The sequence below is a fragment of the Theropithecus gelada genome, chromosome 5, assembly GCF_003255815.1.
Source record: "Theropithecus gelada isolate Dixy chromosome 5, Tgel_1.0, whole genome shotgun sequence".
Taxonomy (NCBI): domain Eukaryota; kingdom Metazoa; phylum Chordata; class Mammalia; order Primates; family Cercopithecidae; genus Theropithecus; species Theropithecus gelada.
This window is the reverse complement of record NC_037672.1, coordinates 105,945,589-105,971,994: the sequence shown is the minus strand read 5'-3', so window position 1 is coordinate 105,971,994 and position 26,406 is coordinate 105,945,589. Positions and strand designations below refer to the sequence as shown.

The 26,406-nt window shown below is 40.7% G+C and overlaps 1 protein-coding gene across 1 annotated transcript; it reads right to left on the bottom strand.

Moving 5' to 3' along the window:
• Positions 1 to 13,911: 13,911 nt before the first annotated feature.
• On the bottom strand, positions 13,912 to 14,433 carry LOC112625399 (60S ribosomal protein L26-like). The gene has a single exon (XM_025386669.1). The coding sequence runs from the start codon at positions 14,391 to 14,393 to the stop codon at positions 13,956 to 13,958; it is 438 nt and encodes a 145-aa protein (XP_025242454.1). The 5' UTR covers positions 14,394 to 14,433; the 3' UTR covers positions 13,912 to 13,955.
• Between the last annotated feature and the right edge of the window lie 11,973 nt (positions 14,434 to 26,406).

Here is a 26,406-nt window from a genome sequence, read left to right as displayed (position 1 = left end):
CATAACGATGATGCCACATCACACTTTTCATCTTCAAAGTGTTTTCATTACAAACAGTAATTAATTCCTATAATACTCATGAGGTAAGTAAGTAAACACCATTATCCCCATTTTATAGATAGAGAAACTGAGGTGAAGAAGCCAAGCAAGTGGTCCAAGACCAAAAGGAGAGAGTCCAAGAGCAGGGACCAGAGAGGGAAGAAGCTCCTCGTATCTGCTAATCCCCTCCGGCTTGCACCATCCCAGACCTGCATCAAGGGAAAGTGGCTGCAGAGCTGAAGATACCCAGAGGCTGAGGGAGGGCAGGATCTCCCAACAGGCCCGGCTCTGGCCTCACTGCCCTGGGAAATGAATGCTGCTATTCATATTGTGTGGGCAGTTTGTGGGCGTTCACTTCAAGATCGCTTGCAAAATCACAACAACAAAAAACCCATTGAGGCCCCTTTCTCCTTGGACCACGTATTTCCTGAGTTTTTCCTTGAAATCAGGGGATGCATAGTACATATACGCCCTCAGGAAGCAGGAGCATTCAGCCCACCCTACAATTCTTGGGAGGCTACATTCAGCAATGTGACCACAGACCCGGCTGTGCGGCAGGAACCTTCTCCTACGGGTTCCTGGCCCAGCTCCTTCACAAGACATTTAATAGCCATCTGGCTGGCTCCACACTGGAACACTTATCTACTTGCCTTCTCACTGTGGGCCTCCCAACTCCCCATGCCCAAGACGGACACATCTCAAGTAGCCGGCAATTAGATTGAAACCTTATATTACTGCTGGCGGAGGCGGCCTGGGAGAAAACACGAATTGAAATGAAATGAACATGGCTTATCAAGGGAGGAACCTAGTCTCGGGGGAGTCGCTGACCAAACCGCTATCCCACTACAGACCTGAATGTTGCCCAGACCACCCTGCTAGACAGCAATCGTAAGTTCCTCGCAGGCCCCAAAAACTTATCAAACACTTCTTTTGATTTCTTCCCACCTGCCAAAAAAATGCTCCTGCCTGTTCACTATCCTGCATCTCTCTTTCCACACCTCACATTTCCCTCAACAGCCCGCAGGTTGCCCTGACCACCCACTTCACATTTGGGGCAAATCTGGAAGCTGCTGCATTAAGCATTGTGTAGATCATGTTGGTGTCATGACTTGGCTCCTAATGAAAGCTAATGGGCTTTGAAGCTCTGAATCACACACAACAAATAGCTACACCATTCAGCTCCATTCTTCCACCTTGGCTGACATTGTGCTGCCTTTGGCAGCATGTGGCCTGCAGAGCTACAGAGAAAGGGGAACTTTCCTTCTGCTGCCCCTCCTGACTTTCCCAGGAGATCAGACTCAGGGAAATTTGGAAGGTCTCGGAAACGTTTTGGCTCAGAAAACAAAGTAACGGCACCCAGGAAAACACTGGATGGCAACTGTCAGCATCAGCCACAACCCAGGGGGCCCTGCCCGGGAGAGGCCCTTGTCTCACACCTCCTGAGGCACCTTCCTGGCTGTGGCTCCGGATGACAGCCTCTCTGCCCCACCCAGCTCATTCACATCTAACCTGCTGCGGAGACAGTTAGGTTTACCAGAGCACCAGTTTATATAGTTTATACATGGCCTTCCAGAGAAGATGACATATCTCCAGGCACAGCCTTACTGAATGAAGGAACCCTCCAAATGGAATAAGGCACGTATCTTGAATACATAGACGATATGAATCAAATAAGACAACACCAGTGTCAGGGGTGGACTTCTCCATTCCACATAATTGCAAAGACTAAACAATTCTGATAATCATCAAGGAAGACTGGACAACAGGGTTACAATCATCTCTGGATCCCCCGGTTCTTGGGCAGGCAAAATCCCCTCCTCTAACCAAAGAGCAAGCTAAGGGCACAAGAAAAATTCTTCTCCGTCCGCCTGAGTGAACTCCACTTCCCCTCCCACACTGAGGTCCCCAGCAGCCCCATAGCTGGGCGCATTCCAGATTCAGGCATTACACACGTTTGTTCCCTCCATCGTGACACACTCCAGGTGAATGCTAGGGAGAAGGGCAGAGCGGAGAGGCATAACTTCTCACCACATTAAAGAGCCAGACTCCGGCTGGCTGCCAGAGCGCCGGCCGCACAGTGACAAAGCGCGTCACACCTTCCAGATTTGGAAGTTCATAAATAGATCCACAATGTTGATACTTCAGGGGAATGGTGGGTGGGAGCTGGATTTCTGTCTCTCCAACTCTGTAATTAATTTATCCAGCAACGAGGCTATAATGATGCCAGGAAGAGGGAAAGAAACCCTTGGGGGGCTGTCTGTGGCTTTTCCTCACAATGACTGGGTACTCTGGGGTTGGAGCTGCAGCCTACATGTGAATGAATTGAAAGCTGTGTGTGTGTGCGCTGTGCATGGTGTGTGTGCTGTGCATGGTGTGTGTATTGTGTATGACATGTGAAAGGAGTGTCTATCTGTGGTGTGTGACTGTGGGATGGTGTATGTGTGTGTATAATGCAAGAATGTGAGGTGTGGTGTGTGTATGGAGTGTGTGTCTATGTGGTGTGGTGTGGCATGCATGTCTATCTGTGGTGTGTGAAATGGTATAGTATGCAAATATGTGTCATACGAGAGCATGAGGTGTGGTATATGTATACTATCACGTTTGTGGAGTGTGTATGTTTACGTGTGGTATGTATGTGGTACACAAATGTGAATGGACTCTGTGCATATGATGTGAAAGTGTGAGGTAATACGTGGATGTGTGGTGTGTATGTACCGTATATAGGTGCATTGAGCATGTATGTGTGTGGCATGTGAGATACAAGGATGTAAAGTGATATGAATGTGCTGTAGTGTGTGTTACATGTAGCCATGTAAAACATGGTGTATGTGGTGCATATATGTGTGTTGTATGTGCATATCCAAAAAGTGGTGTGAAGTATTGTGTGTATGCTGTAGTGTGTTTGCTCTGTGTGATATTTGGTGTATGTGTGGTATATTTGTGTGTGGGGTGCACATGTATAATGTGAGGGTATGAGGTGTGTTGTGTGAGTTATATGTGGTGTGCATGAGTGTGTGGTATGTGTGTTGTATGTGGCATGTTTAGTGTGTACTATATGTGACATGTATGAATGTGAGGTGTGTGTATGTGTGTGTGGCGTTTGTGTTACATGTGGTATGTATAAAGGCATGTGTCATATGTGGTATGTGTGAATATGTGTATGTGGCGTGTGTGTTACATGCGGTGTGTATAAAGGCGTGTGTCATATGTGGTATGTGTGAATATGTGTACAGTGTGTGTGTGTTATATGTGGTGTGTGAATGTGTGTGGTGTGTGTGTTACATGTGGCATGCTTGAGTATATGTTAAACGTGATATGTATGCATGTACTGTGTGTGTGTGTGTGTGTGCAGTGTGTGTGCGTGCTTGGCCGACAAGCACTTGTGCAGACAGGCTGGGCCCTTACCTCTTTGATCCTCATGCAGCTGGCTGTGTCCCCTCCCCCTATTCCTTTCTCTGAGAGCTAAATCCTAGTGCAGGAAGAAAGAAAGGCTGCCAAAGCACCACACCCTGAGCCCTCGGGGAAGGGTTTGAAGTTAAGGACACTTCATTGGGATTCTAGCCAGGCCCGCCGGTCCCTCGGGCTGCACTGCTGAACACAGGTCTTACTTGCAGGAGTTCAGAGAGTGAGGGAAGCAGAAGATGATAATGACAACTGCAGAGGAGCCCAGGACCCTACCTTCCCTCACTCTGGGTCCCCAAGCTCAGTTTTGACACTTCCCAGTGACATGAACAAGTTAGTTAAGCCCTCAGGTCAACATCTACAAAATATACATAATAAATTCCTTCTCCTGGGATGAGAATTTCATAAAATGGTGTTGCACAGTGAGTTACTGTTTCCCACCTTTGTCTTTAATGGGGGTGTGAGTTTGCTGAGGAACTGGGATTCTTTGGCTTTCTTTTGGCTTCAGAAGTTTTGGTACTCACCTCGTACCCTAAAAACACTCATCTCCAAAGCTCAGAACTTGGTGGCAGATAATCTAGTTGGTAGCTTGCTCTTTGATATCCTTGTTTTCTGTTGCTAGAGCTTCTGGATAGTGCTAGCAGATCTGGAGAAAGTAACTCATCTTCCTTGTCTCCGAAAGTGGGAAGGGAGAGAACATAAATTTATTGAGCTGCTAATTCAAGCCTCACACCAGGCCTGATGCTTTGCCATGGGGCAGTATACAAGTAACAATAGGGGCACGGACTTTCAAGTTTCTGCCCATCAATTGCTGTGTGACTTTGGACACGTTGCTTAAACCCTCTGAGCCTCAATGTTTAAAATCTCTAAATTGAAACTAATAGTAGTCACCCATTTATAGACTTATTTAAGGATTAAGTGAGATAATGAATAATAAACTCTAGCATAGTGCTTAGCACTTAGTCAGGGGTAAAAATATGCTTTACAAGATATTTCCTCTGTTCCCCGGGTAGGTATTATATCCATACAAAAGGAGCCTAGACAGGTAAAGCAATTTGCCCAAAATCACACAGCTAATAAGTGATGGACCTGGCTGTCTACCCAAGTTCATCTTGTTAGCGCATGGCGTGGCCATGCTCTCTGCTCTATTTCTACCCTATCATACTGCCTGCCCTTGCAGCCTTTAGAGACCTCTCCAGGAGAGGCTGCTGAGTGCCAGAGGGGCTGTCATTCAGTTGAGCTTTAATCCTGAAAATATTTTAGCAAGAAGGGTATGAAGAACGGAAAAAAAGCCATGGGTTGGCAAAATGAGACAGGAGCTGAAAAGTGCCCTGACCTGTACATGTAGACTGGTAGAATTCTACGTGATATTTTTGAGATGAATTTGTTGCCGAGTGAAAACAAACCTCACTGTGACTACTCTCACTTATAACAGAACCTACTATGCTCTTCCAGGACACCATGCTTTTGCACAGGCTGTTTCCTCTGATAGGAACACTTCTTTTTTCACATGGGGTCTTGCTCTGTCACCCAAGTTGGCGTGAAGTGGTGCAGTCATGGCTCACTGCAGTCTTGACCTCCCAGGCTCAGATGATCCTCCCACCTCAGCCTCCTGAGTAGCTGGGACCACAGGCTCACCCCACCATGCCTAGCTAATTAGGAACACTCTTTCTCTGCCCTACCAATCACCACGTCCACCACCCTGGGCCTTCTTCCAACTCTTTTCCCATTCTACTTTGAATATACTTCTCTTGTAATTGGTATCACATTTATCTAATTATTTGTTTATATGTCTGTTCCCTGCCCCGGATTGTGCACACCCAAGGATGGGGGCCCAGTTCCACTGGCTGCTGTTTCCCTGACACCTGGCAGAACCCCTAAACAGAAAACACTGTGAGAGCAATCATTTGTTTATACAACACACTCAGTGCCGTTGGCACTGACATTACCCAGGTACTATGCTGCTGCTCCTGGTACAGAATGAGGTGCAGGCTCCAGGATGTGGGGTGTGCATCACCCAGTGTCTTGATAGAAAGTAGAAACCACTTTAAGTGCTTACAGCAAAGGGAATTTAATGCAGAGAATTGGTTCCGTAGGTGTCAGAGGACCGAAAAAGCCAAATAGAAGAAAAGAGAGGTAAATCAGAAATTAGCCACAAATGGGAACCACGACCATCCCTAGACTGGAAAAACAGAGAGAGAAGCTGGAAGTTCCTCCCAAGAGCTGAGGCAACCTGACAAAGGGTGGAACCACAGAAGGCCTGTCCTGTGGGGGCAGGGGCCATCAAGGATACGCAGCCACAACCAAAGGCAGAGAGCTTAGGGAGAGAGGCTTCACCTTCTACCCTCAACTGGAAGCAGGAACCTGGAAATGCCTCCTGCAGGAGTCAGCCCCCTCCAGTATAGAAGAGCAGCTGGGAAGGATGGGGCATGGATCTGAGGGTTAACACACCAAGGATCAGTCCATATAGACAATACTGCACTTTGTGGATGGAGGGCTACTTTGAAGGGGATGCAAGAACAGGGTGATAATAGGTTGAAGGGGTAAAAGTCAAAGTCATGCAAGCTCACTGGTTTCAGGGCGGGTAGGTGGATTCGTTATCTGTTGGTGCATAACAGATAACCACAAATTTAGCCAATTTAAGCAATATACATTTATCTGCAGTTTCCATGGGTCAGGAGTCTGGATACTGCCTAACTGGGTTCTTGTTCAGGATATCAAAAGGATGCAATCAAGGTGTGACCAAGCTGCATTTTTATCTAGAGACTTGACTGGGGAAAAATCCACCTCAAGACTCACTCAAAGCTATTGGTAGAACCCGATTCCTTGTAGCTGTGTGACTCTGGGCCCAGCTCTTGCTGGTTGTCAGCTGGAGGCCACCTTTAGGGCTTAGAGCTGCCTGCATTTCTTAGCCATGCAGGCTTCTCCAATATAGTCACTTACTTCATTAAGCCCACAAGGACAGTCTCTAGCTCCAGTCAGCTAAGAGGGAGTCTTCTATGACATAACTTAATCACACGCTTGACATCCCATCACCTTTGCCCTGTTCTTTTGGTTAGGATCAAGTCCCAGGACCCACCTGCACTCAAGGGGAGGAGATTACACAAAGGCATAAACAGTAGAGGGCAGGGATCATGGGGAAAGGGGGGGCCACCTAGGGTCTGTCCACAACAGTACATCTCACACATCTCACAATGTAGCTTTGTGCACCTCAGTTCTGATTTTCTTCTTCTGTAAATGTGAATTCTTTAAAGTACTCACTACAGAGTAAAATGATAGGAACAATCTTGTGAATGTTTTATCATCTGGCTCAGAAGATTACCATTAAAGTCCACAGACATTGCAATTAGTGAAAGCTCAGAGACGGTATACAAATTTGCTAAAGCAAATCCCATGCCAAATGCAACCTTAAATTTTAATTTGGACTGCACAAATATATCTTAAATGCTTTAATATTTTGCAAGCTCTTTGACCAACAAATTCTAGTTCTGGGAATTTATTTGAAGAAAATTATCATGGATGTATGCAAAAGTTTAGCTATAAGGACGTTAACCACAGCAATGCTTATAATTGTACAAAAACTGAAAACAACTTATTGCCTTACAATAGGATATTGACTGCATAAAGCTCTGATACAGTAACACAATAGAATATGGTGCCCTCTTTGAATACTGTGTAAAAAAAGTATATTGAAGTACATGGAAAAATGTTTGCTGTATAATGCTAAGGAGAGGAAATGACCTTAAAAGAGCATATACATCACAACTGCATTTTGTCTTTGCTGTGTTATTTTAGTATATATAGGCATGGATAAAAGACTGGAAGAATTTACACAAAATTTTAACAATGATGATATCTTCCGGTAGTGAGATCAGATGTGCTTTTTATTTTGCCTTATTATACCTTTTAGATTTTCCACCATAAACGTATTATTTCTATGATAAGGAACATGTTAATTTTAAATAAATTTTAGGAAGTTTTCATAATCAAATATTAGGAAGAACAGGCAACCTCAATAATTACTACTTTGCCGCTTAGCATTACAGAAAGAGATACATTTGGGGCATAGTTCTATTTGCTAGCTCTGTTATCTCAGGTAAATCACTTAATTTCATGAACCTCAGTTTCCTTTTGTGTGAAAGGAAATACCATTCCCTCTGTCTAGTTCATAGCAGTGTCTACTGTAACAACGAAGACTATGTGTAAGAAAGGGCTTGCTAAATTGTAAAGCAGGAGTAGCAAAGTATTCAAATTAAGTGAGGTATATTGCACAGAAGTATCAGGAAGGACCTGGTGGTTGAAGTTGTCATTGAACATTATTCTGTGCAGGGATACTTCCTCAGCAGTATATTTAATTACCGTCCCACTTGGTGTTTGGGGTTGCTGTGTCTGAGTGTATATCTTGTTCACCATTAGCTGGCTGCAGGGTGTTGAGTGTATCATTTACCTTTCTGACTTTAGTTTCTTACCAAAACTTTGCAAGATAAGCATCGTATTAGATTTACAAGTTTTTCTACCAGGCCTATTTCTGCCAAGAAACTGATTCTCTACAGAGCTGTTCTTCAGATCAAATGCTCTATGATTTGGGGAGAGTATGTTTTCGTGAGTAAAGCATAGCCAAAGGCTGTTCACCAAAATGGTGAAAAGTAGTCAGGGTTTTCCACCTTCAGGAAATTTTTGGGTTGGTTACATTCCTAGCTGAGGAAAGAGTGAAGGATCTAGGTGACATATCATTGACATCATCACAAACCTCTTAAAGCTTACTACGTCAGTATGAGGGGTGGCATCAGAGAACTGAGGAAGGTGGGCTCTGGCAGCAGCTGACCTGGGTTCAAACCTGACTTTGCCTTACCCTTTGTGTAATCTTGGACAAGTTATCTCAAGTTTCTGAGTCTCTGTTTCTTCCTCTTTAGACCGCCTATGACACTTGCCTTACATGGTTCGGGAAATTAGGAACTAGTTAAGTGTCAGGACAGAGTCGAAACTCAGTAACTGATAACTTTGACTATTTGAGGTTAGTTGGAATAAACCAATCAGAGAGTATTCTTGATTTAATCCAGTTCCTCATTTCTTCTAGGTAAAGAGGATGACATCACAGCCTAAGACATGTCATTGTCATGATTCAAAGTATCATTTAATGATGCCCAAATTTCCCAGGGTCAGCTTTTTAGTCATTGCCTGTACTTGGGTATTCAGCTCCCAAATTCCAAATCTGTGGGGAAGAAGCATGTTAAAATAAAATACCTGTGGCTTTAAGGAATTTCAATAGGAGACAGTCTGTTTCTGTTCATTAAAGATGTTTTCTTGAGCATCTCAACAATATTTGTACTTGAACTTTCCTACAGATATTCAGAAGATGTGAAAACCCCAAACCTATTGCCGTGAACATAAACAATGAACCAAAGTCTGCCCTCACATTTTGTCCCAAAGCTGTGAGTTGAATGGAGAATCATGACAGAAAATTGTACTTAGCGGTCTAATGTGTAAAGAAGAATATGATGCAGCTTCCGTTGATAAATGAAGTTGTATGCATTTGGCCACATCACCTATACCCAACAGGGCTTGGCCTCGCATAGGGCAGGAGCAGGTACAGTGTTTCTTATGAGAAGAACAGTCAGTCTCTTGGTTACCTGTGACCAGAATGATAGCACCAGCTTCCTTTGCTGTTCCTTAACTGGGGTGTTCTCAATGGCCAGGGTTTTTGCAGGGACAGCTGGGCACCTGTTCTTTGGCGCTGAAGAGTGTGGGAATTTTGGTGTGTAGATTATACCCTCCCCTCCCATTAGTGGACAAAAGAGAAGGGACCCTGGCATATATTAAATCACCTTTGGTACTTTGTGTCAGAGATTGGTTGAAATATCTGAGAAGTACTTTGTAGAATAAAAGTTTATTTTATAATGGGTAGTTCCTATGAGCTAAAGGTTTTGGAGTGAGTTTCCCCTTAGAAAGACTAAGTTAAGGATTTTCCTTCTGTGAAAGACTTAATACATTTACTAAATACTAGGGCTGTTTTGCCAAGAAACTTTTTGTACATGGGAAATTGCAGAAAAGATCCTGTTTAAATAATGAGAAATTAATATGGTTTATTTTTAAATCCTACTAACTTGTTTCCTTTTTATTATAATAGTAATACATACTCATGTTAAGAAATTTATTTAGACAAGATTCGTAAGGGAATAAAATGAAAAGAAAGAATCCTCTCGTCAACCTCACCTAATCTTCAGAGCTACTTGTCTACCTCTGCAGAGGTAATCTGCGTTAAAGCTGGGTATGTGGCCCTCCAGAATTTTTGCTGCTTATATTGCATGCATTTATGATATTTTATGTTTTTTTAAAACTAAACTTTGAGGTATTGTAGATTCATGTGCAATAGTAAGAAATAATACAGAGAGATCCTGTGTACCTTTTACGCTGTTTCCCCCAGTGGTAACGTATTGCCAAACGACAGTATAATATCATAGCCAGGATATTGACATCAATACAGATAAGAGATAGAACATTTTCACATGCATAAGGATCCAACCTGTGCCCCTTTTTAAAGATACATCTACTTCTCTTCCACAACTATCCCCTCATTAACGCCTAGCAACCACTGTGTTCTCCATTTATATAATTTCATCATTTCAAGCATGTCATCTATGTAGAACCATACAATATATAACATTTTGGCGTTGGCTGTGTTTTTTTGTTTTGTTTTGTTTTGAGACGGAGTCTCGCTTTGTTGCCCAGGCTGGAATGCAGTGGCTGGATCTCGGCTCACTGCAAGCTCCGCCTCCTGGGTTCAAGCCATTCTCCTGCCTCAGCCTCCTGAGTAGCTGGGACTACAGGCGCCCGCCACCACACCTGGCTAATGTTTTGTATTTTTAGTAGAGACGGGGCCGTGTTAGCCAGGATGGTCTCAATTGCCTGACCTCGTGACCACCCAAAGTGCTGGGCCTCCCAAAGTGCTGGGATTACAGGCTTGAGCCATCGCGCCCAGCCTGCGTTGGCTGGTTTTATTCAGCATAGTTCCCTGGAGATTTTTCCAGGTGTTTCTATCTGTGAGTAGTTTGCTCCTTTTTATTGCTAAGTGGTGTTCCATGGTATGGATGTACCACAATTTGTTAAACCATTTACCTGTTGAAGGACATCTGAGTAACTTAATAGTTTGGGGATTTTACAAACAAAGCTGCTATACACATTCAAGAAGGTTTTTAGGTGAACACATTTTCATTTCTCTGGGATAAATGCCCAGAAGTACAATTGCTGGGTCATATGGTAATTGCATGTTTAGGTTTTTAGGAAACTGCCAGACCATTTTTCAGAGTGGTTGCACTATTTTACATTCTCACCAGCAGTATGAGAGATCCAGTTACTCCACATCCTCCTCGGCATTTGGTGTTGTCACTATTTTTTATTTTCTGCATTCTAATAGGTATGTAGTGATATCTCATTGTGGTCGTAATTTGCATTTTCCTAATGGCATATGATGTTGAACATCTTTTTATGTGCTTCTTTACCATAAAAATCTATTTACATCCTCCTCAGTGAAGTATCTCCTCATGCCTTTTGACTATTTTCTGATTGGATTTGAGAGTTCATTATATGTTTTAGATAGTAATCTTTTGTTGGTTTTCTAGTTTGCAAATATTTTCTCCCAGTCTCTAGTTTGTCTTTTCACTCTCTTAACAGAATTTTTTTTGTAGAGCAAATTTTGAATTTTTTTAAAATTTTACTTTAAGTTCTGGGATACATGTACAGAACGTGCAGGTTTCTTGCAAAGGTACACATGTGCCATGGTGGTTTGCTGCACCTATCAACCCGTCATCTAGGTTTTAAGCCCTGCATGCATTAGGTATTTGTCCTAATACTCTCCCTCCCCTTGCCCCCCTAACCCCTGACAGGCCCCGGTGGGTGATGTCCCCCTCCATGTGTCCATGTGTTCTCATTGTTCAACTCCCACTTATGAGTGAGAACATGCAGTGTCTGGCTTTCTGTTCCCGTGTTAGTTTGCAGAGGATGATGGCTTCCAGTTTCTTCCATGTCCCTGCAAAGGACATGATCTCATTATTTTTTATGGCTGCACAAAGTTTTGAATTTTAATGAAATCCAATTTATCAGTTTTTGTTTTCTGTGTCATGCTTTCAGTGTCAAGTTTAAGAACTCTGCCTGAAGCTAGAGCCTAAAGATTTTCTCCTATTTTGTTCTAAAAGTTTTATAACTTTTTGTTTTACCTATGTCTGTGATCCATCTGAGTTATTAATTTCTGTCTTAGGTGTGAGACAGGCTGAGGCTTTTTTATTCTTTGCCTATGAATGTCCAATTGCCCCAGCTTCATTTGTTGAAGAGATTGCCCTTCCTCCACTGAATTGCTTTTGTACCTTTGTCCAAAATCAATTGGATATGCACTATCTCTGGATTTTCTATTCTGTTATATTTATCCATGTGATTACCTCTACACCAATTTCACTTATTGTAGCTATACAGTAAGTATTGAAAGAGGTTAGACTGAGTCCTTTCATATTCTTCTTCAAAATTGTTTTAGTTCTTCTATTTCCTTTGCCTTATCATAATACATTTTAGAACAATTTTGTTTATACTTACAAAACATCTTGCTGGGATTTTAATAGAAATTGCATTAACCTGTATATTAATTTGAGAAAAATTGGTGCCTTTACTATGTTGAGTCTTCCAGTGAACCATTAATACAGTATGTCTTGCAATTTATTTAAACCATTAATTTTTTCATCAGCATTTTGTAATTTTCAACATGAAGTCCTGTACATGTTTTTTTAGAGTTAACCTCCAAGTATTTCATATTTTTGTATAATTGTAAATGGCATTATATTTTAAACTTTGGTGTCTATGTGTTGATGACTAGTATATAGAAATATAATGGATTTTTTGTGTGTTTATCCTGCAATCTTGCTTAACTCATTTACTAGTTCTGGGTAGTTTGCAGATTGCTTGGGATTTTCTACAGTGACAATCATATCATCTACAAATAGGGACAGTTTTGCTGATCCATATGCTTTCATTTCCTTTTCTTGCTTTATTCCACTGGTTAGAAATTCCAGTACAATATTGAAAAAGAGTGATGAGCATACATCCTTACTTTGTTTCTAATCTTAGGGCAAGAGCATTGACCCTTTCACCATTAACTATAATGTTAGCTGTAGGCTGTCTATAGATTCTCTATCAAGCTGAGGAAGTCCCCCTTTATTCTTATTTGTCCGAGAGCATTTATCATGAAGCGGTATTGAATTTTGTTAAATACTTTTTCTGCACTGATTGATACAATTGGGATTTCTTTTCCTCAGTTTGTTAGTGTGGTAGATTATGATTTATTTTTTAATTACTGCATTTCAAATGCCTTGTATCTTGGAATAAACCTCACTTAGTCATTGTGTATAATTCTTTTAATATATTGCTGACTTCTATTTGCTAATATTTTGTTAAGGACTTTTGCATCTACATTTATGATATTGGTCTATAGTTTTCTCTTTCTTTACTTTGACTCTGTCTGGTTGTAATATTAGGGTAATACTAGCTTCATAAAATGAATTTGGAAGTGTTCCCTCCTCTTCTATTTTCTGGAAGCAATTGCTTAGAACTGGTCTTCATTCTTTAAACACTTGGTAGAATTTTCCAGTGAAACCATCTGGATTTGGAGATTTATTTCTCGGAAGTTTTAAAATTACAAATTCAATTTCCTTAACAGAGGTTATTCAAGGAGTCTATTTCATATTGAGTGAGTTCTAGTAGTTTGGCGTTTTTTTTTGTTTTTTTGTTTTTTTTAAGGAATTGGTCCATTTTATTTAAGTTTTAAAATTTTTATGTGTAGAGGTATTCATAGTAGCCTACAGGATTTGTTGTGGTCATCTCATTTTATATTCCTGAAATTATGTTTTGGTTTCCAAGTGTTTGGTGATTTTCCTTTTATCTTTCTGTAATTGATTGTCATATTAATTCTATTAATTTAAATGTATTCTAGAGAATATACTTTATACTATATATCTGGGCTCAATAAGAGAAGTAGAACCACTTGTGTGTGTGTGTGTATGTTTGTGTAACAGTGCATGTGCTCATATTCATTATCATATTTATATATTTATATTTAATTATTGTATGTAGCTTTTTTAGTGGTTTCTCTAGATATTACATTACATATACACCACTTCTCATATTCTACTGCTGATGTCACCAGTTTGAGTGAAGTATGAAACCATTACCTCCCTTTATGCTCCTTTGCTGTCCAACATTTATAATAGATTTATCTGAAATATTTCCCTTACATGCAATTTGAGCCAAGTCAAGAGTGTTATCCTGTTTGCTTTAGCTATTGAACATAATTTAGAAAGGTTGAAAGAAGAAAACTTCATTATATTACCTATATTTTGTTTTACCTTTGCTTTTCTTCTTTCCTAATATTCCAAGGTTCCTTCTTCCATCACTTATTTTTCTGTTTAGAGAACTTCCTATATGAAGCTCTTTTTTTTTTCAAGTTTTAATCAAAGCTTTTATATAAGATTACTTTATTCCTGCATCTTCTCATTTGTTTCTTCCTTGTATTTGCCCTTTTCCTTTCCTACTTGGCGAGATTTGGCTTTCCGTTCAAGGACCTTTTCGCGGTCTTTGTCCAGTTTTAGCCTAGTGATAACCACCTTGCTGGGGTGAATGCCTACGTGGACCGTTGTGCCATTAGCCTTTTCCCGCTGCACCCGTTCAATGTAGATAACATACTTCTTCCTGTAAACCTGGACTACTTTGCCAATTTGCTGACCTTTATAGTGTCCTCGTACAACCTGAACTTCATCCTCCTTTCGGATGGGCATGGATCGCACGTTGTACTTCTGTCTCAGCTCTTTGGAAAGAGGGGAAGACATAATCTTCCTGCGAATGTGGGAAGGTGCATTGAAATGCCTTTTGCGATTCTTGCTTCGGTCGGAAGTCACAAAGGGATTAAACTTCATTTTGGCCGCTCCCGCTTCGGTGATGGCCGCAAAAGGGAAGAGCGAAGCTCCTTTAAAGTAGGTCTGTTGGTGACAAATTCTCTTAGTTTCTCCTCATCTGTGAAATGGTTTTCCTTTTGTTCCTTCTGTTTTCCATGGTTTGTGATGAGAAATCTGCTGTCATTGGAATGTGTTCTTCCTTACAGGCAAGGTGCTGTTTTTCTCTTGCTGCTTTCAAGGCTTTTCATGGCTTCTTTGCTTTGCTTTCAGAAATTTGACTTTTATGTGTCTTAGTACAGATTTCTTTGGGGGTTCTACCTGGAGTTTACTCAGTTTCTTGAAATCTATAGATTTATATCTTTTACCAAATTTGGGAAATTTTCAGCTATTTTTTTTTTTTTTGAGTCTTTTTCAGCTTTGTCCTCTTTCCCCTCTCCTGAAACACTAATGACAGGAATGTTAGACCTTCATTTATAGTTCTATAGGTCTTTGAGGCCCTCCTCATATACATATATATATGTGTGTGTGTGTGTGTGTATGTGTATATATATATATATTTGTTGTTGTTTATTTCTCCTCTATTTTTCAGATTGAATAGTTTCTATTGTTGGATCTTTAAGTTCACTGATTCTTTCCTCTGTCCTGTCTATTCTGCTGTTAAGCCTACCCATTGGGGTTGTTTGTTGTTGCTGTTGTTGGCTACTGTGTTTTTCAGTTCTAAATTTCCATTTGGTTCTTTGTATGTTCTATTTCTTTATCGAGACTTTCTATTTTTTATTTGTTTTGAGCATGCTTATAATTGCTCATGGAAGCATTATTATGATGGCTGCTTTAAAAATCTTATTCAGATGATAATTCTAACATCCCTATCCTCTCAATGTTGGCATCTATTGATTGTCTTCAGGTGTCCAGTTGGAGATCTTCTTGGTTCTTGGTACAATTAGTGGGGTTTTGTTTGTTTGTTTTTTTAAACCCAGACATCTAGGTTCTTATGAGGCTCTGGACCTATTTTTTTTTTTTTTTTTTTAGTTTTTTTATGTTTTATGCTTATTTATTTATTTATTTATTGAGAAGGAGTCTTACTCTGTCACCCAGGCTAGAGTGCAGTGGCACAATCTCGGCTCACTGCAACCTCCGGCCCTCGGGTGATTCTCCTACCTCAGTCTCCCCAGCAGTTGGGACTACAGGCATCCGCCACCATACCCAGCTAATTTTTGCATTTTTAGTAGATATGATGTTTCAACATGTTGGTCAGGCTGGTCTCGAACTCCTGACCTCAAGTGATCCACCTGCCTTTGCCTCCCAAAGTGCTGGGATTACAGGCGTGAGCCACTGCAACAGGCCAAGGCTCTGAATCTTCTTAAACCTTCTGTTTCAGCTTCCAGTGACATTGCTCTGGCAGAGGAAGAGGGAGCACTGTCTTATTACTGCCAGGTGGGACAGCATAGCCAGGTTCCCCTCGTAGCCTCTGTTGACACCTGAGATGGGAGTGCACCTCATTTATGTTGGACACAGGTGGGAATTTTGCTACCCCCACCCCACTAGGCCTTGAGTGGCTGGGAGGGAAAGGGATATGTCCTTACTGCTTCCCTTGTGGCCTCCACTGACACCACTGGGGGTAGTGGTCTCATTATTTCTGGGCGGTGGTGAAGATGTGACTCACTGCTTGACCTTTTCTGATATTATCCTGCATGGAAGTCAGGGCATCTCACTACATTCCAGCCTGGCAAAGGTGGAAATCTAGGCTCTCCATTCAGCCCTTGCTGTTGGGGATTGGGGTGGGACCATAAGTTTTTCTGTGGTTTTTTTGGCTGGAGCACAGCAGCCATTGTCTAAAAGTTTAGTGTTTTGCTGCACTGCCCTACTCCTGGTCCATTGGTTAGAAAGAGTTAACTTTTAACTTTTATTGAGGCTTTTGTTTTCTTCTTCTTCTTCTGTACCCATTGACGTTTCCAGCTGCCAACTTCTTCACTCCAAGTCTAGGACGTATAAGGCAGGGACATCATCACTGTGTTGTTTCTAGGCTACTGAATCCCTTAGCAGTTTTGCCTTCTTGTATCCACCTTTCAGAGTCTTCTCATGTTTGTTACACATATAACAAATATACATCTAAGCCCAGGGCCTTTAGCTGTATTTAGTGGGAGGAACAGGGAGAAGTGCATCTACTCTATCTTCCTAGAAGTGGAAGCCTATAGTTTACTTCACTTAACAGGGCCTCAAATAGTACAAGTTTTCCCTTGAGCAATCAAGCATGCAGTTTTAGCAACTACAAAGAACTAGCGGAAGACTACAATTAAGGAAATCTTTAATCTTGAAATTAGCTAAATAAAATCATAGTGTCTGTACCTTCTAATGCATAACAGGGAAAACTAAATAATGCCTGTGTATTAGAGGCCCAAAATTATGGAGTCAGAAGAGCTTAATTCATATTTTAAACCAAGAGTGCAAATCGAAGTGTTTTCTGAGCTAACAGAACCATCAAAGTAAAATTAGGACCCAGAGTGCTCACAAACTATATCTTATTGTCTGTAACCCTTTCTTTCTCCTTTTTTCTTTCTTCCTTTCTCTTTCTTTGACTTTCTTTCTTTCTCTTCCTTGCTTCCTTTTGTTCTTTTACTTTTCTCTTTTTATTTTTAAGACTCTGCCTTTTTCGCTTTTTTTGAGTTCTACAATGTTGCCTCCTGCCTTTATTTTGAGTCTGTCTTTAGATCCAGCTGATTTGAATTATCATTTTGAAGAATGTTACAAATCTATGGATTATTCTGGACCAATCATTAAAAAAAAAAACACTTTAGCTAAAGATAATTCTACAGAATTCTTCCAAATGGTAACTTGGAATATCATTGCATAGCATTTTGTTTTCTGACTTTTACACAAACCCTGTTTAGAAAAGTGTTTTCCGAAGTTAATTTACATCCCATCTTCACAAATTATGCCAAATCTTTGTTTTATTTTTTACTTTAAATTTTTCTTAAATCAACTCTTTTTAACCTTTTAATGTCATTAAAAAAATTTATAAAGAAAGGAAAAAGAAAATAGTATTGGTAAAGTTTTATCTTTAAAAAACAAAAAGGTACCACAATCTCACATAGTAAGCAAATTCACATTTTGCAAATTTAAAGCAAGGAAGTTCTCTGTGATGTCCAATCTGTCTTACTATCCCTGAATGCACTTTAAACTAAGTTCTTTTGGTTTTGTGAAAATAAATCTCCTAAAGCATTGGACACATGATCTGTGGTAGAGGACCAAGACTTGACTTTATTCTTATTTCTTCATTAAAATTGTCTCCTTTAACATTTTTGTTTCCTTTACTCTTGTCTCTTTTAAAATTTATTCCCCTGCCACTTGAGGAAAATTCAACAGGCCCCATGATTTTTCTGCTCACTTTAGATAACAAGCTGTCTTAAAGTCTCAAATCAGCAGACAGAATGTGTTCGAAGATCATAATCAACTCTTCAATTTTCAATTGAAGACCAGACCTCACCTTTCTTTCCTTCCTGCTGGGGCCTGCAGTTGGCGGCTCCTGCCCTGGGGGCAAAGGAGGATGTGGCCAGCTTCTGCTCACCTCCTCCCCTACTTCTAGTCTGGTACAGACCCCAGCTAGGTGACAGAGGGGCAAGATAGGACAGGAAAGTGGGTGGAACAGTCCTTCTTTGACTGGATGACTTTGTGCTGCCTGGCACTTACAGAAGATTAAGTTCACCCTTTCCAAGATTTCCATCCCTGGGGCTCTCCCTCCACAACCACTCTGGCAGCCTTTCCCTCAAAAGCCCGCAGCTGGAGTCTTCTGCAGGATTTGGGAAGGCTTCTGTGTGCTCCTCCTCTCCTATGTGACCCTCATCTAGTCCCTGGGAAACCCTCAGATACTCTTTACTCTGAGAAATTAATGTGCAGCTTATTTCCAACTCAGCATCACATTCCTGAATCTACCATCAAAGCTATTCACGAGTCTTCTGCTGTCCTCTCCATTTCCCCAGGGAGCAGAGCTAAGCTCACCCTGTCTTCCATCTCCAGGACTTCTGGCTGATGGTAGAGCAATTCTTACATTTTTTTTGCCTTTAGAAAACATGCAAGTGACAATCTAGTCCCTCACTCTGGAATGTCACATCTACGCTTTTCTCAGTCAGAACTTCAATATTAACCCCTAGCAAATGAGAACAGTAACTCATTGTCTCTCCCAACTGACTTGTTGGTATCTCAAGTCTGTTATTAAACCTTTCCCTGCCCTATTGTTTCAGAAGCTGATTCCAATTCTTACAGCCATTTTCCCCAAGTTCTTTAATAACTTTTATTTCTGTACTCTAATTTCTCTAGTTTTGCTATGCTTCAAATAATGTGTCCATCAGACAAATGAGCTTTCAAGAGGTATATATGGTGTTTATGGTTTTGTTTCATTTTTACATTATTTCATTTATTATTTTGTGTAGCTCATACTTTTATATATTTCACAATTCTGAAATAACAAAAAGGGTATAGTGTGACAGTTCCTTTTCCCTTCTTGTCTCAAAGCCACCTAACACTATTCCCCCAACCTAGGCATGAGTATACTAGTGCCTTCAGAATCCTTCCGACTATACTGTGTATACATACAGGCAACTGCGTATTTATATCCCAACTCACCTTCACACTTTTCACTTAAATGGTAGATACTTTTCCCCTTCCTTTTTCCCCCTTTATGAGGATATCTTTGAGATCCTCCATATCAGAATAGAATGTCCCATTCTCTTTCTGTAGCTGCATGGTAGTCCTTTGGTCCAATACCTTACTGTTTATTTAACCAGTCCCTTATTCTAGAACATCCAAGTAGTTTCCAATCTCTATCACAAATAATGCTTTAATGAATAATCTAGTACATACATCATCTAGTTGATGTGAGAATATATTTATGGGATACATTCTTAGAAATGGAATCACTAGTCAAAACACGTATGCAGTTATTATTCTAATGATGTTGCCAAATTGCTTTTCACTGGGGTTGTACCAATTATGCTCTCCCCAGCAACATAGAAGACTACCTATTTCCCCACACTTGCTCCTATTTTACGCCATCAAACATTTTAATCTTTGACAATCTGGTTGGTGAAATGTATCTCAGTTGAATGAGGCTGAGAAGATAATGTTGCATAAGTTTCAGTACTTATTTTCTTATTTTGTGAACTATCTTGCACTTTATATTTGAACATTTATCTGGACAGGTCTGGAATGATGGAAGTATTTCAACAGACATGGAGGTGAATGGTAGGAGATCCTGTCACAGAAAAGAGACCAGGGTCTAACGCAGGAAGCTTCAGGAGACCTGCAGCAAGAAGCACAGACTCTTTGACAGAGCATGATACTAACTTGGACAGTGATGAATGTCAGTTGTGTGTAGATCATGTCCACCAGGCAGGCAAATTCCTGGATTGATAATGGTTCAAAAAAAAAAAAAAAAACAAAACAGAATTATTAGCAGATACTCTGCTTCTTCAGTTATACATAGCAATTAGGAAGTTACAAAAAAAAAAAAAAAAGCAAGAAAATCTTGAAAATATTTGGCACCCTCCCATGGTAAGACTTTATAAACCATCTGTTGGCAGTAAAGAAATTTGGTCTTGCAATTACTGAACCTATGGAGAAAAAAAGATATGTATGAATACACAGATGTGTGTGGATGTATGTATAGTATGTTTTATAAACATATATACCATTTTCAACATATACAATAACATATATAGTATTCATATATACTTTTCAAGTATTTTGTAGCATTATAATTGTTAATGTAATTTGTTCTAAGAGCTATTAAGAACTCAACTATTGATTGTTCGATGGTAGAACTGTAGTCAACTTTTTTTTTTTTTGACAGAGCCTGACTCTATTGCCCAGGCTGGAGTATAGCAGTGAGATCTCAGCTTCACTGCAATCTCTGCCTCCCGGGTTTTAGCAATTCTCCTGCCTCAGCCACCCAAGTAGCTGGGATTACAAGCACCTGCCACCACACCCAGGTAATTTTTGTAATTTTAGTAGAGATGAGGTTTCACTATGTTAGCTAGGCTGGTCTCGAACTCCTGGCCTCAGGTGACCCACCCACCTCAGCCTCCCAAAGTGCTGGGATTACAGGTGTGAGCCACCATGCCCAGCCTGTAGTCAGCTATTTTAAAAATTGCACCCAAATCATTTCTAAAACAAAACTAGCAAGCAAAAAGTATTTCTACTTGTTGTATATGGAAGGAGGTGAGGATGTTGTTTTACTTTAAAAGCATTTGCAAATGTAGGAAAGTCACCGGTTGGAGACTGCTGTGGTTTGAATGTCTCCTCCAAAACTCATGTTGAAATTTAATTGTCATTATAGCAGTATGATAAGTTGGGACTCTTATGAGATGGTTAACTTCATGAAAGCACTAATGCCATTGTCATGGGAGTGGGCTCCTCATAAAAGGATGATTTTGGCTCCTGTTCTCTCTCTGTCTCACACACTCACTTGCTTTTCTGCTTTCCGCCATGGGGTGATCTTCACCAGATGCTGGTACCATGCTCTTGAACTTCCCAGCCTCCAGAACTGTGAGCCAAATAAACATTTGTTCTTTATAATTTACTCAGCTGGTGGCATTTTGTTAGAGCAGCAAAAAATAGACTAACAGAGAGACCTTAAACAGTTAGCAAATTTATTTAAACGTAAAAAAAGTGTGTAAAAGATAACTTTTTAATTTGTAAATTTCTTCTGAGAAATATGCAAAACTGACAAGGCTTGCATACAGAAAGATTTCCTTCCAAGGTATCTTAGCTCCTTTCATTGACCTTTGGGCAAGCTGACTCCTGAATAACCTAAAGTCCTTTAAGTTGACAATCTTTGGTTGCCTGACCCAGATTGATCCCCTCAGATGCTGTTACTGATGGCAAATGTGACTCCTTCAGCGTTTTAAGACTCTTTGGCCAGTTGATACTCCAGGGTGCTTTGATAAGCTCCTCACCCTGTAACATGAGACTGACAAGAGGGCAACACCTGAACATGTTCAGGGTTTGAGTCCACAAAGGAGAGCAAGTCTGGGAGCCATGTGCATCTAGTTAAGAAGAGAAATAAGCACAAAACAATATTAACTTTAGAAATGAGATGAAAGCCCATGTGTGCTGGCTTTCACACAGAAGGGGAGACCCAACGAACCTCCACCCCCTTCAGCACTGCTTTTAGATGGAAATGATTTTGTTGAATACTGACACAAAAGGAAGATACAAACGAAGTGAAGAGCCTTAGCGAACAATTACATGCAAGTAGGTTACATGAAAATATAGTCTCAAGTGTATGATATCTTGTGAATATTAATTAAGGAAATTATTCTCAGAGCAGCTAGTGTTTAAAACAAGATCTAATCTCTGCTGAGTGGCCCCACCATTCTTCCTCTCAATGTTTAACTTCAAAGGGCTTTGGAGTTGGGGCAAATGAGATTATTATTACTTCAATCTAGGGAAAACCTATTCTAGCCAATTTGATGATAAATTCTAGAATTACACATAGCAGTTAATACAAAGAAGAAAAAAAACTCTATACCCATGAATGTCTGCCTGCTTAAAAAAAAGGTTTTTAAACCTTATCTAATCTACTCTGTTCCCCTACAAAAATTGCACAATTCAAATATAGAGCTGGAGAAGGATATGGGCCAGTCAAAGATATATATTTTTTAAAAAGCTGTTCTCCTCTATCAATTTGGGGCCATTTGAAATAATAATATCACTAATAATAACAGCTAATGCTCATATACACCCGTGTGTCAGGTGCTAAGTGTTTTACTTATATTAGCTCATTTAATCTCTGAGGTACTGCATGGTAAACAAACATGGAGAGGTAAAGTGACCACAATGGGTCAGATATGGAGCTGGGATTTGAATCGTAACACCAGACTCAGAAGTTTAATCACCATGCTATGCTGCCCCGTAGTTACAGCTCATGTAGAAAAAAGGCAATATTTCTGTCTGTCAATCAGGATAGTTGTCTGATGACCTGTACAACTCAGAGTAGGAGGATAAAGGCAAGTCTTTAAAAAACAAAAGACAAGCACCGTATTAGGTAGTACCAGCAAAACTGAATTATATTCACAGATTATTAAGGATGCCCATATGAATTTGGCAGATGTGTGCTTAAAAAAAAGTTTGAGGAAAGATAGTCAATTACCTAATGTTGAAGATTTAGCTGTTGGTGAAATCAGTGCTGCTGCCATTCAACGTATTCAACTGTAAACAGATGCTGAGTATGGATAGGTATTGAAGCACCCAGATGCTGAATGGATACAGTTACAATGGGATGAGAGGTGCAGACAGTGAATCAAGACAGAGCGGCTGCAGATGTGTGCTGGCCAAGGATAAGGGAGAGCATATCCATGCTGGTGTCCCCAGCAGACTTTTAGGCTGCCATGGTGCCTGGATCCTCAGCTGTCACACTCCACAGAGAGTGTCGGAGGTAAGTGGAAGTGTATTTTGCCATTCTTGGATCAACCTGAGACCCAGAAAAGTTGGGCACCACCAGTTAAAACAAAGATCTGGAGAATGCAAGGTGCCTGGAGCTGGAGGCTTTTCAGAGCCAGACTTCCCACCCGCCACTTGCCCTGCACAGAAGCCCCGCAAGGTCACTGCTGGTTTTCACATGTGCTGTGCAGTGTTCCCCTGCATGCTGTTTCCTCTCTCCCTAATGCCTTCCCCTGCAAACACCTCTCTAGCAGATAAAACCCTTCTTGTGATTCCAGACCTCCAATCTCAGAAACTGAGATTGCCTTTTCCTTTCCTGTGGATGTATAGCCTTTAGTTCCATTCCAGCACTTATTATTACATCTGCTTCTGCTTCTGTCTTTCTCCTTTGCTTAACAAAGGATTTGAAAACATGATTCATGTCTTCTGCATTTTTATATCTGCTGGCTCCCAAAACAGTGCCAGGCGCATTGTAGGTACTCAGCAAGTAATTGTAGAGTGAATGTTTATTGCAGGGAAATCTGAAGGCCCAAAGATATGTTTTCTTTGGTCTACACATGGCTTAAAAATAATAAATATGTTGCAAATATTTACAGTTTCAGAGATTTCACAGGAAAAAAAAGGATTGTTGTCTTCTCTATAAATAAAAAAAAAATCTGGCCATGCTGGGCTTGAATCACACCTAACATCAGTTGGATTTGAGTAGTGGCTGTCCCCTCTGGACAAAACATTCTCTTGGAGATTTGTTCCAGTCTCTACCCCTCCCCAGGTATTTTTGCCTTACATCTGCCCTCTTCCCTTCTTATGAAACCCACTTCACCCCTGTTAAGCAATGGATTTTTCATCCCCTGAACCCATCACACCAAATCATCAGACCCTCCTGGAGACTTTGATTGCCATTCCCAGCACATGTGTGCTACAGTGGTTTTCCATCGTTCAATTTTCACCATGCCCACATCTCACTCCTGAGTCTATTTGTAAAAGGCCTAAGAGGTAGGAGAAGGATGCTTCTTTTGGTTCATAGGAAAAGGAGCTCAAGGAAAGATCTGTCTTCTTCTGGCATATCAGCTGTTGGCACTGCTGAGAAGCAGGATGCTGGCCAGGACGGACAAACAAGCAGCTGGGAATGGCAGCTCCTATATTTCAGCCAGCAAAAGCCTTTTCAAAGCCTACTTTGCATAAGACAGTTCCGCTGACCACATTAGAGTCACAGGGGAATAGTTACCTCTGGAACTTCCTTTCTGCAACAGTAGCACCCTGTTTAAGGGAACCAAGAATGGAATATGATCGTCTCCTATATATGCTGCCATGAGGTTTCAGATGACCGTACTGGCATGAGCTTTCAACATTGAAAAAATAAATGAAAGCTCTCTGTAAATAATAAGAGCACTGTGTCCTGGAACCCAAAGAATAATAATCCCAGGCCGTCAGTCAGTCAAGCTGAAAATAGTTTCTTCCTCTCTCTTTACTGTGCCTGGGATGACGTGACACAGACCTCAGTTCAGGAGTGATATGAAACCTGGCCCAGAGACTCAGCACAGACTGCCCCCACCACTGCCAAAATGCCGAGTGAGACAGGGGACTCATCCCTCACTGGCGGTGAGGGTCACTTCTTAGGTGTTGATGTGAAGCACAGTTTCGGAAGACAGGTCATGCTTCATGAACTGCTAATGTTTGTATTTAAGGGGGCCTTCAAACCCAGTCTGGAAGAATGACAAGAAGAAGAACATGAGCCAGGTACTGGGAATTTATGTTCTCAAAAGCCCATAAGTCTTCTCCTTGCGTGGACTCATACAATCTGAAACAGTGGGCCCCCTCCTTAGGCCCATTTTCCAGATGAGGGTTCTGCAGCTGTGCAGGCTGAGCAAGGTCACTAAGCTTAGGAGTTGCAGGTTATCATTTGAACTCAGGTCTGTCTGTCTGATCCCAGAGCCCTGGCTCTTAACTACGACTTTCTCTTATTTCCCGTATTCATTCACTTATTTTCCGAATATGTATTGATCACCTGCTATGAGCTAGACACTGTTCTAGGTGCTTGGGATACAACAGTAAGCAACTCAGATAAGAATCCCTGCTTTCAGAAACAAACAAACAAAAAATCAAACACTGCACATTCTCACTAATAAATGGGAGCTAAACATTGAGTACACATGGACATAAAAATGGGAACATTAGACACTGGGGGCTACCTATTAGGTATGATGCTCACTACCTATTAGGTACTATGCTGACTACCTATTAGGTACAATACTCACTACCTGTTGGGTACTATGCTCACTACCTATTAGGTACTATACTCACTACTTGTTGGGTACTATGCTCACTACCTATTAGGTACTATGCTCACTACCTGGGTTATAGGTTCAGTCACACCCCGATTCTCAGCATCATGCAGTATACCCAAGTCACAAACCTCCACGTGTACCTCCACAATCTAAAATGAAAGTTGAAATTGTTAAAAGAAAAAAAAAAAAGAGTCTTTGCTGTCAATGAGGTTGTATTCTACCAAGTGTGTTTTGCAGTGTTGTGGAGTATACAATCCACGGTTGTGAAGACTCTTCACAGTTAGGCCTTGTTTCTAAAGTACCCAGGGCAAATATGTGAATTTGGGTTTGGGGAGAGGCATGAGCTTAGTTGCTGTATGTACATTTTTAAACTAAATTCAAGGGGCTAAAAAGTTCCTGGTGAACTTGAAAATGAGGTTGGGGTATGGTCTATCAGTTTTCCCTGGAGGGAAAAAAATCCCCCAATTTAATTCTCTTCTGAACTCCGCCACATGTTGAGATAAGAAGGGTGGGGTTATAAATCAACTCAGCTCCCTTGGGAGAAAAATTATAGTAATAAGCTTTAAAAAAGATGATAATAATAAGCTATATGATTTCAAAGTAACTCACCCCCACCCCCTTTTTTTTTTGACAACTGAAATTGATTTTGAAAGGAAAGGCTGTGGAGATTTTAGCAGAATACAATCCAGACACTCTAAATCTAAACCCTCCAGATCTGGAGACGGCTGGGCTCTGTTGATAATGCCCTACACCGTGCCTGACATACCATACCCACCACCACATGTCACTCAACATGCCTGAGAGTTCATAGATGAAGGAAATAAAGATGGAATGATAATAAGACTGAAATCAATACAGCTTTCTTTTACATTTCCCAATAGTCTCAATAACTTCAAAGAAGCAGATATGAATATAATTAATGAACAGAACAAACACCAAGTGGAAAGTAAATCTGGACCTTGTTCTATGAGCACTGCTAAAATGATGGATTTAGGATTACAGACATGTTTGCTGGCAAATTCGACTATTTACTTATTTTCAAATGGTATAATATTTTAGGGCAATTGAAGTTGCTTCGGCCTGAGTGTCCCTTTGAAAAATATCTTGCTGGAACTATTTGGTACCCAACTAAACAGAGCCCTTGTACTTTGATGCATTCAGCAGTATTAAAATTTATGTTAGAATAAGTATTAGAATGAATCCTCCAACCAGCTCTCCATTTGACTGCTTCTGCAAGCTAATCCTGCTTTAAAATATGTATATTCTTAGAAAACAGACTAAATTGAATAACAACAATGTTCAGAGGAAATTTC